The sequence below is a fragment of the Boleophthalmus pectinirostris genome, unplaced genomic scaffold (assembly GCF_026225935.1).
Source record: "Boleophthalmus pectinirostris isolate CB_2022bp ecotype Guang Dong unplaced genomic scaffold, ASM2622593v1 HiC_scaffold_6, whole genome shotgun sequence".
Lineage (NCBI taxonomy): Eukaryota > Metazoa > Chordata > Actinopteri > Gobiiformes > Gobiidae > Boleophthalmus > Boleophthalmus pectinirostris.
This window is the reverse complement of record NW_026571447.1, coordinates 23,629,975-23,645,122: the sequence shown is the minus strand read 5'-3', so window position 1 is coordinate 23,645,122 and position 15,148 is coordinate 23,629,975. Positions and strand designations below refer to the sequence as shown.

At 37.1% G+C, this 15,148-nt stretch overlaps 1 protein-coding gene across 2 annotated transcripts in view; it reads left to right on the top strand.

Annotated features, from left to right (window-relative positions):
• The window catches only part of LOC110171766 (transmembrane protein 65-like), a 30,397-nt gene that overhangs the window by 12,134 nt on the left and 3,115 nt on the right, over positions 1-15,148 (top strand). For both annotated transcript variants that reach the window (XM_055163364.1, XM_020937543.2), the window contains exons 3-7: positions 2,766-2,810; positions 4,735-4,802; positions 4,959-5,013; positions 9,119-9,161; positions 14,499-14,604. In XM_055163364.1, the coding sequence (XP_055019339.1) occupies positions 2,766-2,810; positions 4,735-4,802; positions 4,959-5,013; positions 9,119-9,161; positions 14,499-14,604 (317 nt within the window). The remainder of the gene's footprint in view (positions 1-2,765; positions 2,811-4,734; positions 4,803-4,958; positions 5,014-9,118; positions 9,162-14,498; positions 14,605-15,148) is intronic.

Genomic DNA, 15,148 nt, shown 5'->3' with positions numbered 1-15,148 from the left:
GGTTGAGGTTAAAATGAATTAACTGTAAAATAAAACACAAAGTGCAGAAATATCACTGTATTCCTGTGTTTGAAGTTTATGTTCTTTTTATTTTCATTCAGCTCTTTATAGCATTTTAAATGGTTTTATTACAGAAACACAATGTTCAAATGTTGCATATCTCCTAGGGAGATATGTCTAAGAATTGTGATCATGATTTTCTTGAAGCCTAGATCACAAATTCAATTTGATCACAATTCAAATTCAACACTATCTTTCCATTGCCTTTAAGTGGTAAATTAAGTTATCTGCTTCTGCTGAGACTTCACTAAGATTGGTTAATTCCACCTGTCACTCATTCAGAGCCCTATGTGTGGCTGACAAACAGGACGAGTGGGTGGGGAAGTATCTGTTTGATTAGAGAGTGACATTAAACAGAGAAACACTGGATCATAATGTGACAATGTCACCAAAATAGCACAAGTTCACATGGATGAGATCACAACTTTCATCAGCCTGTTGTACCTCTTAAGGATTTCAAATGAGCTGCCCTACTTCACCCCTCCCTTTTTCATGTGTGCTTAAGACTTGCACAGAGTAGATTGATCTGTAATTATTTTTACAAAGGTAGTACAAAATATGAACTTACCGAAAACTGACTCTCACTCTCAGTCTCACTGAAAAATGTCTCTGTATAGTATTTTGTTGCCAGTGATTCATCTCACTTTGATGTAGCAGCTAATGTTTCTCTATTTGAGCTCCAAATGGTCATTAGGAAATTCAGATTAAAACTTCAAAGTACTCCCAGTTCAGCCTTGATGTGTTTGCTATTTATTTTCAGCTCAAATTATGCATAATGTCTCTCAAGTTTGTTTGATCATTTAACAAAATCTGTTAATAGCCGGTGTACTTGATTATTACTGTCTTCAGCATAGAGTTTATAATTGCTTTCACACCTCTCAGGATCCATTGCAGAGTTCTGCCAAAATGGTAAAGCAGCATGCTTTTACACACTTCCTAATTATCGAACAATAAAATGCTTTCTAATTAGATGCAGACAGCCCACAGCAGATTTATTTTGACCTCTGGAGCGCTTCTACAATATATCAGTACTGGGACAAGTTCTGCTCAAAATACTTGGGGAAAAATCATTTACAGGGCCTTTAACTGTTTGCATGGAGGATTTGGAGAATTGGAGTTTAATACAGTTTCCGAAACAAAAACGTTTTTTAAGCCAGTTCTAATCAGGTGAGCAGTTAGTCCATGCAGCAACATGAGAGCAGACCGCACGAAGAGGTGAATGAGACAGTAACATGACACCAGGAGGGGGAGGCGGATGGGTGTGACCAGTATCTGAGCTATACTTACTGGGAGAGCACTGGTCAGGATTAGCCAAAACACAATGGGTAAATGCATGTAGAGTCTGGAAAATCTCACTTTTCTCATACAGTTATAGTTTGAGGGTAAATGCTTCAATTCACTGAGATACAAATCCTCATTTCTTTTTCTGAACAACATGTCTAGCTTCATGTGCTGCCTCCTATTGACTAGAGCTATGAACAGCCAAGTCAAGCCATTTGAGCACTCTGACAATGGTCAGTCTAGGCTCATGGATCTGTTTAGTTGTGCATATCATTAATTTAATATGCACTCTTTGTTTCTTTCTAAAATTCATTTGATAATAATTATTTCTATTTAATTGGGTTATATTGTGATTGTAATGTTATTGTTATTCTGTAAAGCACTTTGAAATACAGTAACTGGTTTACAATTGTGATCTAACAATAGACCTGCCTTGCCACTTTTAACAGAGTTGTGCCAAAGTGTTAACAGATGAGGCAGATAACATTAGCAGTGATACTACAGATGAATGCAAGGAGAGAAGAAATCCAGAATCTAGATCTGATAACTGAATTTCCATACATATTTATTGTTTAATTACTGAAAAAATTATGCCGAGACATAATTTGTCTTGTACTTTTATGTTAAGCAAATCGACTAAAAAACATTCTTCACCTCTAGGGAAAGGAGATTTTATTTATTTTTTTATTAATTCACACTTTATTACCTTTCTTTTTAAATGCCATGCAGATTACACACAATACACTTAATTGGACATGTAATTGGACACTGGCATTTACTTTATACTGCATTAGCTTCTCATCTCAAAGCGGATTGTGCTTCATGTGAATCTATACCTGTGTATTACTGAGTGTGTCTACCTCTATCTCCAGGGCTTTCCTTAGCCTTTTCCATGACCTGACTTGTCCTGCAAAGAGAACGACAATACTACGGAGTAGACTTCATTACCACAGCTACCGAAATCCAATTTACTGCATAGGAAGCCACCCCGCTGTACGTTTTGTTCTTAAAAACTTAAAATGATGGTCTGACTTGTGGTTGAGTCTGCCTCAAACTTCTCAGAGTTAGAAAAGTTGTATTTTAAACCCTCTGAATATCATCGCACAATATTTTCCTCTTGGGCAAACTCATTACCATTTTCTCACATAACCTTTGACCTCATCCATGATACACTTGACGATGGAGGAAATGTTTGAAATAATTTGCTTCTCTGCTTTCATTTGTGTAATTTTCTGTTTCTCTCTCTCACTCTCTCTTTCTTCTCTCTCTACCTCGCTCTCAATCTGTCTGTTTCACTCTGTCTTTCCTGCCTCTCTCTCTCACTCTCTTACTTTGAGCCTTGGCCTTTTGAGAAGTGCCTCTCTGGGCATCACAGCATAGGCGATAATGGAGATGTTTAACATGTGTATTTCTTTTCTCTCCAGGGCAGATGGATATCGCTCCACCAACTACTGCACAGCTAAGATACGGTAGGAGTCACTGAAGTTATTTTTAAAATACTAAATCATGCTTATCCAGTGTCAAACATGTGTTTTGATAACAATGACAGACAATCTAGAAATCAACCTGTAAGGTTAATGAAATGTCAATATAGATTTACATAGTAGAGCAGGTTAATGTGTTGTTTTTAATCTCTTTTGTTGTCAGTCTATCCCCAGAGAAAACACAACTCGGTGTAATCAGGTTTAATGAGCATTTTAAATATGCATTACTGTATGTGCAGCATCGCAGCAGGACCATCTGTGATCATTTGTAGCTTTACCTGATTAGTAGCTGAGTATGTTTTCCAGGGAAGAAATCATTGGATATTAAAACAAATTTGTAATTTATTATTTTAAAAAGTCAAAAATTGGCTTTAAACATAGAATATCATGTCACGTGTGTATTGCACAACAACAAATGGCGTTACCACCAAAGATCATCTGCTTCTCACTGTGAAATATTGATTTGGCATCAAAAGCCTTCTCCGATTTTTCATTTTCTATCTTCCTGAGCTGCCTCAGGTTCAGCACTAAGACTGTAGAAGAGGTTATCCAAACTATGGGGCCAAATGGGATCCTCTGACCAATTTTTATTGGCCCTTAACCCTTTTGCTAAAATTGTCCAATTGTCCAATCATAGGCATTCATTACATAACAGCCTCACTCAACCAACCTCAATAATCAATGACATTGCAGTTTACAGACCTACAGTTTATGTTCCAAGACTTACTAAAAGTATGGTGGCTCTATCAAAATGGTGTAAAATGCACCCATCGGAATGATCCACTGTATTAGCCCACTAGTCTGTGGCCCTCTGGTTCAGATATGTTTCTTTATGTTTCCCTCTGTGAAAAAGTTTGGACACCCTGCTGTAGAAACTCAATTGCTGAAAAACACAGCTACTGCTCTGTAGCTAAAAGCAGAGTCACATGTACATGAGTGAGGAAGAGATCATATGATTCTGAAGTCAGTGTTTCCCTTGTCTTTATTAAGTGAAAAGAGGAAGAACATTAGTCTGTTCAAACATACAAATTCTCAGACAAGGATGTCAAGATGAACCAGTAGTCAGTAAATGTGATTTATCAGGTCAATGTTAGAAGCAAAATTTAAAAAAACCTCAGTTAACTTGAGTACACAAAAAACCTAATGTAAAGTGCTTTTACCTGGTTGTTTATGAAACATTAACCTTATTTTATTATTCGTGGTAGTGGTAGAGGAATGTAAATCTGTGAAACTTAAACTGAAAGGCAAGTAAAGATGGATTTCACTCAGAAAACTACATTCTCTGTTTGGTCATGGTGTCAGCAGTCATAAACTGATGATTCTTCATGATTCATCTCACAATAATTGTAACATAAAATCTGATATAGGGTGCCCCCTAATCTTCAGGAAAGGCACATCAGTTTAATCATGAGTATCTCTACTTGACAACAGCAGCTTTGCACATTTCTAAACATTTCTCCAGCCCAGTATCTCAGATTGAATCTAATCTCTCCCTGTAGAGAGAGTTTGTTTTATCAGGACACAGCATTTCCCTTTAGTTTCACCACTAAAGACCACAGCTCACCTCTTGTAGATCCACTCCACACTCGAAACCAAGTGAATTCCTGGCATTGTACTAAATGTGTATTGTCTGGAGGTGCTGTGCTGCTGGTAAAGTTTGTTGTAATAAAAAGAGGTAGAGCAGAAGAAAGACTTTGAAAATAAACAAGAGCAAAACAAAAGAACCCTAAGCCATCTGTCTGAAGGTTTGGCTTGCATAATTTTAACATTTTGAAATACACTGAATATTCTACATGAAAATGTGTTTTATTAGCTTGCACTGGCTTGTTGCCTTGTAACTGGTTCTAATGGGCTATTTATTGTGTGGCAACTTTTCACAATTGATTAATTATAGCTTATATTTTTTCAGTTCTTTTGCACAACGCACTCCCATTTGTTGGGTTTGGATTCCTGGACAACTGCATCATGATTCTTGCTGTAAGTATATTGGGATGTTGGAGTTGTTGTTTGAATACAGTACTTTGAATACATAGCATACTTTTTAAAAGGATGCCACTGTCATATAAGCGTATAAATGCCTATTACATGCTTGTTCTCTCTTTAGTTTTTCCTTTTTTTCTCTATTTTCCGCAGGGCACACAGATTGAATTGTCTATTGGAGTTATTCTAGGCATTTCAACCATGGCAGGTAAGCAATAAATGAACATGTATATTTTCTATGATAATGTTAGAGAATGAAACACTTAGTGTCAATGTTGAACTTTACTGCAGATAGGAAATTAATTACCATGGCTATTGCTATTAAGGTTTAGTTTTAAGAGGGTTATATTTTGCCGATTCGCTCTGCTGTCTTCCTATGGTCTCTCCTCCTTGTTCATTAGAGTAATTGCCTGCCAAACTATTGCAGAGATGTCTAGAGACTTCCATTGTTACTTCCCAGAGACAACTTTTATAACACGGCTTCATTAACGCGAATATGACCACTGCGGTGCCAGTCATCCAAGTGAGAAAACAACAAATATGAAAGTTATAAGACAGCTACTACAAGGATAAGAGTTAGCACAAAGCTCATATTACAAGCAGGCATTACAGTGTTAAATCAATGAATGGAATAAGTCTTTAGCTTTTAATATCAAATAGCAAGTTGGTATACATTTCTTGTTATGTATACTATATGCTCACATATTGATTTTTCTATTTAAAGGTACTTCGTGTAACTTTGCTAGTGGAGGGTCCTGCTTGTCTTGTGGAGATGTTATTTAGTAAAATTTTCCATAGTATAGCATTAAACTTATTAAACTTCTATCTTGCATTTATCCAGTTACAAATACCTTGTAAACATGCATTCATATTGTTAGCAGGGTCACCTCGTTACAGATCTGGTCTGTGATTTGGCCTGGTGGCATCCCCCATTTGGATGGGTGGATAAGTTTAAGGCCACACTATGTAGAACATTTGGGACAATAGCAATAACATCGCCACCCCCGATCAGAAATGTTACATAATGCACCTTTTAATGTATACCTTTGAAAACAAAATTGCTTTTAATTCTGAACTTGAATGAGTGGCAAAAAGGAAATACAAGCTTTTTTTTTCCTTCCATCCTCTCAGCTCATGCCATTAGGGAACTCTCTATTTTAATTTAGATTGCTCAGATAAGCATTTGTTCTTTTTTTCTTGCAGACGATTGGATTTAGCTTAAGCCATTGCTGAAGAGGTTTGCAACTGCAGATGTCAAATTCACTTTAGGACAGCACGTTATCTTTTTACACAGAGCTTGTCCAATTTAGGCTTGACAGTGAGCTCGAAGCTCAATAGTGAAACTGTATTGATCTGAGAATAACATTATATAAGTAGTTATAAAAAGAACATGGAATGGAAACCTAGACTCTTTCTCACTCCACTTCTTCAGTTATTCGGTTAGTCATTCTGTTGCATGAGGGACTTGAAACTAGCAGTTATCCAAGTGAGTCCAGGGTGATTTAAAGTCAGTGCCAGACATGGATGAGAGTCGACCAATCATAGAAGCAGTGGGAGGAGAGGGGGTCTCTGTTGGCTGGGTACAAAGGGAAGAAGAGTGTCCAACTGAAGTAATTATATCGTTTAAACACAGGTACTGACGTGACGCCGCTTTTAATTAAACTGAATTATTAAAGAGACAGGTGATTCCATCCTCACATGACCACATTCTACAGGGTTTCCATTTAATGAAAATAATAATGGCTAAAATTTGTAAGACAAGATATAGACAAGCCTCTCAGAGTGCTTCACTGAAGTCATTATTCATTCAATCTGCACGACCTGTAGCAATGGTGGCTACTTCTAACCACAGCTGCTTTGGGCTAGACTGCTGCTGAAGCAAGACTGTCAATTTGCACTTTTGGCTCCCTCCAACCAATACTCAGCAGTACGCTTCACATTAATAGGAAAAAAGAAGTGTCTTGCCTGATGACAGAACAACAGTATCGGTTCAAACCACTGGCCTTCGGGTTAGTAGGCAAACAAAAACAAAAATTATGCCTTATTTGACAACCAGTCTCTTGCTCTTTTTGTTACTTATTTTGAATGTATTATTACCATTTATATTTGCTTTTTGTTATTATAATATATTGTGACGTGTGATCTACTATGTCCATATAATTTCATTTATGGGTCAGTAAAGTTTGTCTAAGTCTAAACTCTGCCCACTGAGCCACGCTTCATCATACCCAAGCAGTCATATGACAGTGCAAACGCTTGAGCCAACCCTATCTCTTCTGCTAATTGGGGTAAAGTCACTCATTTGTTGCACTTTACCAAATCCCCATTCTTTTTCCTCATTTTCCTTCAATATGTGCCCCAAATCTGTGCTTCGTCTCACTCCTCATTTTTCTTCTGTCGACCTTGGGGACAAAACACCCATTTGCTGCCTAATATATGCCACCTACAAACAGGTGCCAACACCATGATGAAGAGATGAAATGCTTGAAATGCACTGTAGTCACAACCCCCTGCCTGATTCATGGATGTCTTTTTGATGCTAGGAGCTTTGAATTGTCATGATTTTCTTTTTGTCCGATAATGAAATTCTTTAGTTGAACAGAGTAGAAGCCTTTCTTCCGGTGTACTGAGGTATGACAGTTGTCTGTACTCATCTGAGGTGTCCGACCTTTGCCTTTGAGAAATGAACAAAGAGCTTTAAAGACTTAAAGACCGACCACTGACCTTCTCTCATAATTACATTTGAGAAGTCACAGTGCCTAATTAAGACTGATGGCTTCCTCCATTACATTGTCACGTCTGTAAGTTACACGAGTTTGAAGCAAGACTGACAGTGAGACAAATCCAACTAACCTGCATGCAATATTCAGAAGACTTAAAATGTAGAATCTAACTCCCAAAATAACCGTTTTCAAAATGTTTTCTATTTTAGTGCCTGAGGTAATCTCTTCCACCATTTTATCCATTAGATGAGATTGCCCATGTTTGGATGTTCACTGATGCTGCTGAACCAAGCAAAAAGCTGCTTTTTGAATTTCATCTCAGCACTGGGCAGATTTGCTATTGGCACGAGAATTGAGGACTTTCTATTTATTTCCCAAGACAACACAGCGGAACAGTGACAGACGGCTAGACTTTATTTAAATGCCAGAAAAAAGTGTTTGAAATTCTTCACCTTTAATTTCTCATTCCAATTTTGCTGCTGTTGATAAAACCAGATAAGATTTTCATGTTATTTTGTGACTTTTATTCTGCTGTTTAAATCATTACATTTGCATTTTCACTATTCATGGGAAGCTTCTTGTTTTAAGGTGACATTTTGAGGACTTTTGACCATTCCAAGATAGAATATTTAGTTTATTGCTTTGACAACTGTGCTAAATTTTAATCTCTCTGAAACCCATGAATAGGCTACCCTCCACCTGTCTTGATGCAGTCTAAACAGCACTCTTTCCTATCTCTGCACATATGAGTAGACAGTCTGTGGCTCTTCTGGTGCAGGTATGGTGGTCCATTTTGAAGATGGATGAATGCATATTTGGTAATCCCTGCAGTGAATCATGTGAATAATGCATCTCCTTTAGGGGGATAGTGCTGTGGCCAAATCATTGTACTCAGAGTGGAGAATGGGAGCTTTAGTGGAGATGGCAGAGCAGTTGCTTTCTGTTCCCTTGGGTACAGTTGTGTGGCTTCAGCAGCTGAGACAGACCACTAACCTCAGTGTCAGTGACAACACAAGGAACACAATACACAAAAGACATCAATAGCGATTTAATGGGGGCTTAAATGTAGTGATTTCCCAGTACTCTTCTATACGGGAGGTTCCTGTTTAGTCAGGCACAACTTCCTGTCTTTGTGTTTTGTCTTTGTGCAAGATTCTGCAATTAGTAATTTCAGTGAATTTTGTGAGGAATGAACCAAAATGAATGTATTTTTTGTTTTGATTTGCTTTTTAATATCTATCAGCACCCAGAGTCAAATCAGTTAATGGTCTGTCCTTGGCTTTTATTGCAAGTTATTTGGTAAACATTTACTAAAACAATCACATATATTGTTTTTCATTATTTTGTATATATTAATAAGAAATAATATTATATATTTTGTCAAAGACATTTGGGTTTACAGGTTACAGGTCTGTTTTCATATCAGCTTTACTCATAAACAGCAACCCTTTTAATTTGAATCATTCGCTGAACATGCCAGAATGTTATTAAAATGGCATTACCTTCCCCTATGAGACACATCAGATTTCAGATTTTTGGCTGTACCCGACCTGAACCTCATTTGTAATCATCTCTGCTCCTTCTCCACAGCTGCTGCCCTTGGCAACCTGGTGTCGGACCTGGCAGGACTGGGGTAAGCTCACTCACCCAAACAGCCATGTCAACAGTACAGATTAAAGCAGACACTGACCAATGGGAGCTCCAACGCTGCAGCCAGCAGCACTCATTTGAACAGAGTGACGGCGCCTCAGAGGAGAGAGCTGGAAAGGTTAAAAACGCATATTAAGCAGGTCTGGGCACAAAGTAGATTGAGATTCAGATGATGGAGAGCAAAATCAGATTTATGCTCATTAAGTACAAAGTATATTTATTTTCACTATTAAGCGAGTTGTACATCTTAGTTAGTTATTATTAAGACAGGCTTATTATTAAGATTAGTATTGGGCCATATGGCAATATATTCTGATGCAAATGGGGATGATCAGAAGTATATGGTGATATAAATGGACATGCACTCCATGCACTCCATGCGAGGAAAGGCAGACAGAGATCATGGCTAATTGCTACTAAGCTTAGAGCATCTTAAACATTGAGTGTGGAGGCACTGCAGAGGCTTAAAACTCAAACAATGAAATAGATAAAGGCATGAGAAATGGAAGCAGAACATATAACTATAACTTAAATAGCCTAAAACAAGTAAACACAAATATTTAAAAAGCCACAAGTTAGTTATATCATGGCAAATTGTATCTTTTATATTGTAATAAAAAAATGCTGTCCTTTTTGCCCTGTCCTAATTAAAATGACCAGAATCATTAAGTCATTTGTTTATAACTCACATCCTATCCTTTTTGAGTGTTATTAGGTACAGCTTAGACACTGACCAGTAGAATAGAATATACACAGGCAGAAGACCACTGTCACTACAGACAATCTCAAATATTAATATAATATTTTATTTATTAAGATGCATTTTCATTGTTCTAAATTTTTTCAATAATGTCAGACACTGTGGCCATTATAGTCTCATTGTTATGTAGTCTTCTCTAAATCAATATATTGCAGAGAGGCTAAAATTACACTTTCATAATATGAAACCAACATCTCCAGACTGGAGATTCATTATTGTGAACCATGATTCATAAAATGTTCTTTCATCTTTGCTATTGGCTTATTCAAACCAGAAACAGAAACGAAGCATCACGAAGGTAATGTGAGTCTTTCTGCTGCATAATAAAGCATAAATACTGGTCTCATTGGAGAAGTTTGCCACTCGCGTTAGACTAATCGGCTCATTGAAGTCCATTATCTGCTTCACAGCCACAGGGACCAAAATCGGCCCTCTAAACACCCTCAAGTCAAATAATAATCATGTAATTAGCTCAATATTAGCATAGAAAGTTCATAATTAGGCAGAGTGACAGATAAATTTGCTGGGGAAAAGGGTTTCACGCTTTGAGTGTGATGGATGGGTCATTTTGTGCCCTTTCTCCAGCCTCTGTGTGCCTCTCATTTATAATTGGGAAAGTAGACCCCTGGTGGCCGGAGTGTCAAGGTGAAGCATGATTAGACCAGAGAAGGCATGACGTTATGGATTTTGATAGATATACTGGTGAGAATGTGAAGGCTGAATAGCCTCTGCAGGCTATAAGCGACCTCCACCACAGTATATGCATTATGGTTTATGTCATTTCAAAGGGAATGCCTTTAAGCTCTAGTCTCATTACCCCGAGGCAGTGAGCGGTGCTGAGCGATTCAGACTCAGATAAACATCCACAGTATTCCTCAAAGTGATTTGTGGGTAAACCATTTGCTTCACCTGGCTGGCTGCTTCAATCTCAAATGCATGAATTAAATTTGCAGTTTTAGATTAATTGACTGTTTCGTTTATATTGGTGTTTTTATGTGAAACTGATTTTTATCTATGTATGTACACTACAACTGAAAAGTTTACTACGTTTTATATCTACAGAAAACATAAAATATATGAAGCAGAACATATGTAGCAGGACACATAATGTAGCAAAAAAAAAAAAAGATTTATGCTCAAAATAGCCACCCTTTGCTTTTTGACAGTGCTGCAAACCCCTGACCTTCTCTCAATGATTTTCTTGATGAATTCTCATGGATTGGTTTTGATTTCACTGTTGTGCCATGTCAAGGTCAAGCCATGCTAAAAGTGCAAAGCAACAGACTATTTTAAAAAAATAAAACCAGTTTGGGGTTTTGATGCTTTCAGTAAAAATCTATAATGCGAATAATCATGGAAATAAAGAAGAACCATAAATGAAATACTGTGTTGAAACTTTTGACTGGTAGTGTATTTATTTGTTTATTTGAATAAGGGCACAGGGCTATGTTATATGCGTACAAGTTGAGGTTCAAGTACCACACAAAAGTACCTCATTATAACTTTATTCCTCTTGTGAAAGGTCACACTCCACTTATTTTTTTTCTTCTAGATTTACATTGTAATGGCTGGTATATTATTATTCTGATTGTGTGTAGACAAAATATAATCACCAATAACTATATTCTTGATGATGATAAATTGACAATAAACTGGGTAATGCATAGAGATGTAATAACAATTATGTCAAAGAAGTAGTTTTTTTAATCAGTTAATTAATCAGTCCAATGTTCATACTGTACGTGCATGCTTTCATTGGAACAAACTTGACCTTAACCTTAATCTATTTTTATACAGTACAGTACTACAAACTAGAGTAAGTGCATGTTATATACAATGGCCCAACCTTCCCAACTGCTATCACACACACCCTTTTCCCATAGTATATATCAGGGTGACTTACTCCAAGTAATTGGATTGATTCAGCTGTCAATGCAACACACGTTAACACCACATTGGTCAGTGCTGTAGTGATTGTAAATCCTCCCACCACCGTCCTCAAAGCTGGACTGACCTGCGATATATAGCCTATTACTAATTTACTATATGATGTTTCCACTCGAAAGCGGTCTGGGTGTGTGGGAGCCATGCTTTTCCATCTTGGATTTGATTAATGATGTAAACAGTCTGAAGCCTGTCGCTGAGAGCTGATGATTCATTCTTAAGTGTTCAACGCCTTGATTAGTCTATACAGCTCTTTGAGAAAAATGGTCTGTGTTTTTTTTTTCAGCTACACTAAGATGAAATGCTATACTGGGAACTAAAGCTGCAAGATAAATAACAATCAAACCTAAATTACGATTTGAATGGTTGCGTTTACTGCTGATTGTTTAGGTATTTTATCCTCTACAAACAACTATTTATCCTGATGTTTCTTAGTTTGAACTTCTACTAATATCCTCTGAAATGCACAGGCATCTTATATATGTTTAGCTATTTTGATGGTTTGTTGGTCTTCCTGGATTAATTTAAAATTAGCACTATGCACCAAACATGAAACATTGCAATTAATTACTCAGCCCAATCATCAAATAAATAGACACAAATATTTGAATATAATTAGATGACTACGGTATGTGTGCCCTGTGGTCCACTTTTCTGATGTAGGGTGCATCATGGGCTTGTCTCCGTGGAGATGTTGGTAGTTTGCCTATATGTTTTCCCGGTATGGTGCCTCCATGGACAAGCAGGTGGCAGCAGAACCACACCAGGCCAAGTTACATACCAGATCTGTGGAGAGACAACCTCACTCAACAGTATGATGGCATGTTTTTCTAGGTATTGTTTTTGCAGTAAAAGCACATGTACTTAATTAAATGCTGGATAGATGTTTAATGCCATACTGTGGATTATTTCAACCAAAGCAAAAACATTTCTATGGAGATAGGAAGGCTTTAATGTGTTTGTCTTGTTGTCTTATGTCTCTGTCTGGTCTGTTCCTCCAGTCTAAAATATGGCATGACACATTAGACCTGTTTCTGGCCGAAATCCATTTCAGTCCGTTCTGTGGCAGTCGCAGGTGTGTGTTGTATAATGCTACTGTCAAATCCACTGTGACATTTCAACTCGCAGAACGCATCTATTTACATACATTTTCAGTCTCTAAACAAATAGATTGTCCATAGTTATGATGTTTCTGTGAATCACATTGTTTGTGCTATAAAAATAACTCCATAATCTTTCTCTCGCCCTTGTCACACTCGATGGAGCTGTGAATGATGGCTTACAGTGATTCTTGTTGCAGTAAATTTCATCATTTCTTGCTTTTGAATTTTGGAGTATTTATTTTCGAGTGCTGACCTAGTTTCATTCTTTCTCTGTCTCCACTGCAAGTGTAAAATATTATGACTAAAGTTGGCAGCCACATTTTATGTAATGCTGAATCAATGTTAATGAGTTTGTGTTTAGCTGCGTAGCTGTAATTGGTGATCAAATTGGAAGCGATATCCTGTCTTCTCTGCTATACTTCTGAATTTAAAGAGTAGTTCTGCTGCTTTAACTACTCGCTCCCTTGACTCCACTTCCAGCTGAGACACATTTTAGTGGGGGTCTATTAGTGCCACTCTCTGAACTTCTGCTTGGTCAAAACACTGGGCACTGCTGTGAATTTCCAAATTACTCTAACTCTTGAATACAAAAACAACATGGCAGATGCTGGGATAACTATGTAGAGTTTTCTAATTACAATATAAGAAGCTATATGTGCTTAGTATTTGCTAAAGCTTTAGAGTCAGGCTGACTTTTCAAAACTTATTTGAGACTAAACCACTTACACTGAGCACTGGGATAAATTGTACTTATTTTTTACATTTTTTTAGTCTCACAGATTTGAATTTGGATAGATTTTTTATGGTGTGACATTGTTTGTGATTCTTATACCTAAGTACAACCCAAATCTGGTTACGAGGGACAAAAAGGGACAGAGCTGATAATGTTTAAGCTCTTTGTTCCTGACAGCATTAGTTAATGTGTGAACCTGTGTGAGATAAGGACAGAGAAGACAGACTGAGATGGTGTGAATATGTGTAGAGGAGAAACAGTGAACATGTTAAGATGCTCCTAAGCTTGGAGGAAGAATAAAGAGCAGATTTATGAATTTAGTGAAAGGGAACATCCCAAAAAATCAAATCCTTTACACATCTAAATAGCAGATAGGTGGTACCTGGCATGTATTTTTATCAGCAAATGTAAAACACAGATCAAACAAGAGCTTTTATGGCCTGAATCCCAAATGATACATGCTGAAGATGAATAGGTTTAGCGACATATTTTCACACAGCGTGCACTCGTTTCCACCATTTTATCTTCTTGAAACAGCATGATTAAGTTCATGTCTGATAATAAAGATGGTTGTCACAGTGTGGAGGTCTAACCCCTGCTGTGTTGTGACAGATGGTGGCAACATGAAGTGGAAAGAGCAGATTCATTACAAGATTTATTTGTTTGTTTCATCATTATGGGTTTAATGCACTGCTCTTAATAGATTGACATTTGATGGGAGAAAGAAGACACCTATGTTTTGACTCTTGTGGTTTATATTCACTCTTGTCTCTCTTTTAGGTTGGCAGGTTACGTGGAAGCCTTGGCGTCTCGGTTGGGGATGCAGATTCCAGACCTGAGCCCCAAACAGGCGGACATGTGGCAGACCAGGGTCAGCTCCCACACGGTCAGTACAAAGGACCACAGTGTCCGTGCCTGCCCTCTGTCAACACTAAAACTTTTTTGATTAATAAAACATGGTGCATTTTTTTACATATTTTAACTCAGATCATAAATTTTGCAACATGAATTCAAGTTGATTGGACAATTGCATTTTCATCACACACAGGCATCACTGGGAGCCTAATAATTTCTGTGCAATAATAGTAATCTTCTTACTAGTGTATTGACATTCCATTTGATAGTTTTGTATTTAAAATTATTAAATGAATGAATGAAAATGAACAAATTATATGTTATTTAGAATAAAAACAAAACAACGTATTTTAAAAATAGATTTAAATCATAAGAATATCTATCAAGTGAAGCAAATTTACAAATTAAAATAGTTCACATGACCATTTGTGTTTCATTGCTTGATATTATTCTGAATTAAATGCAATTTGGTGAAATCTTCAAATAATTACGAAGTTTAACAAAATAGTTAGTTCAGATAGTTACAAAGTTTTCGAAATCAGTACTCGCATTATTATTCTGGAAAGGGAGTGCTT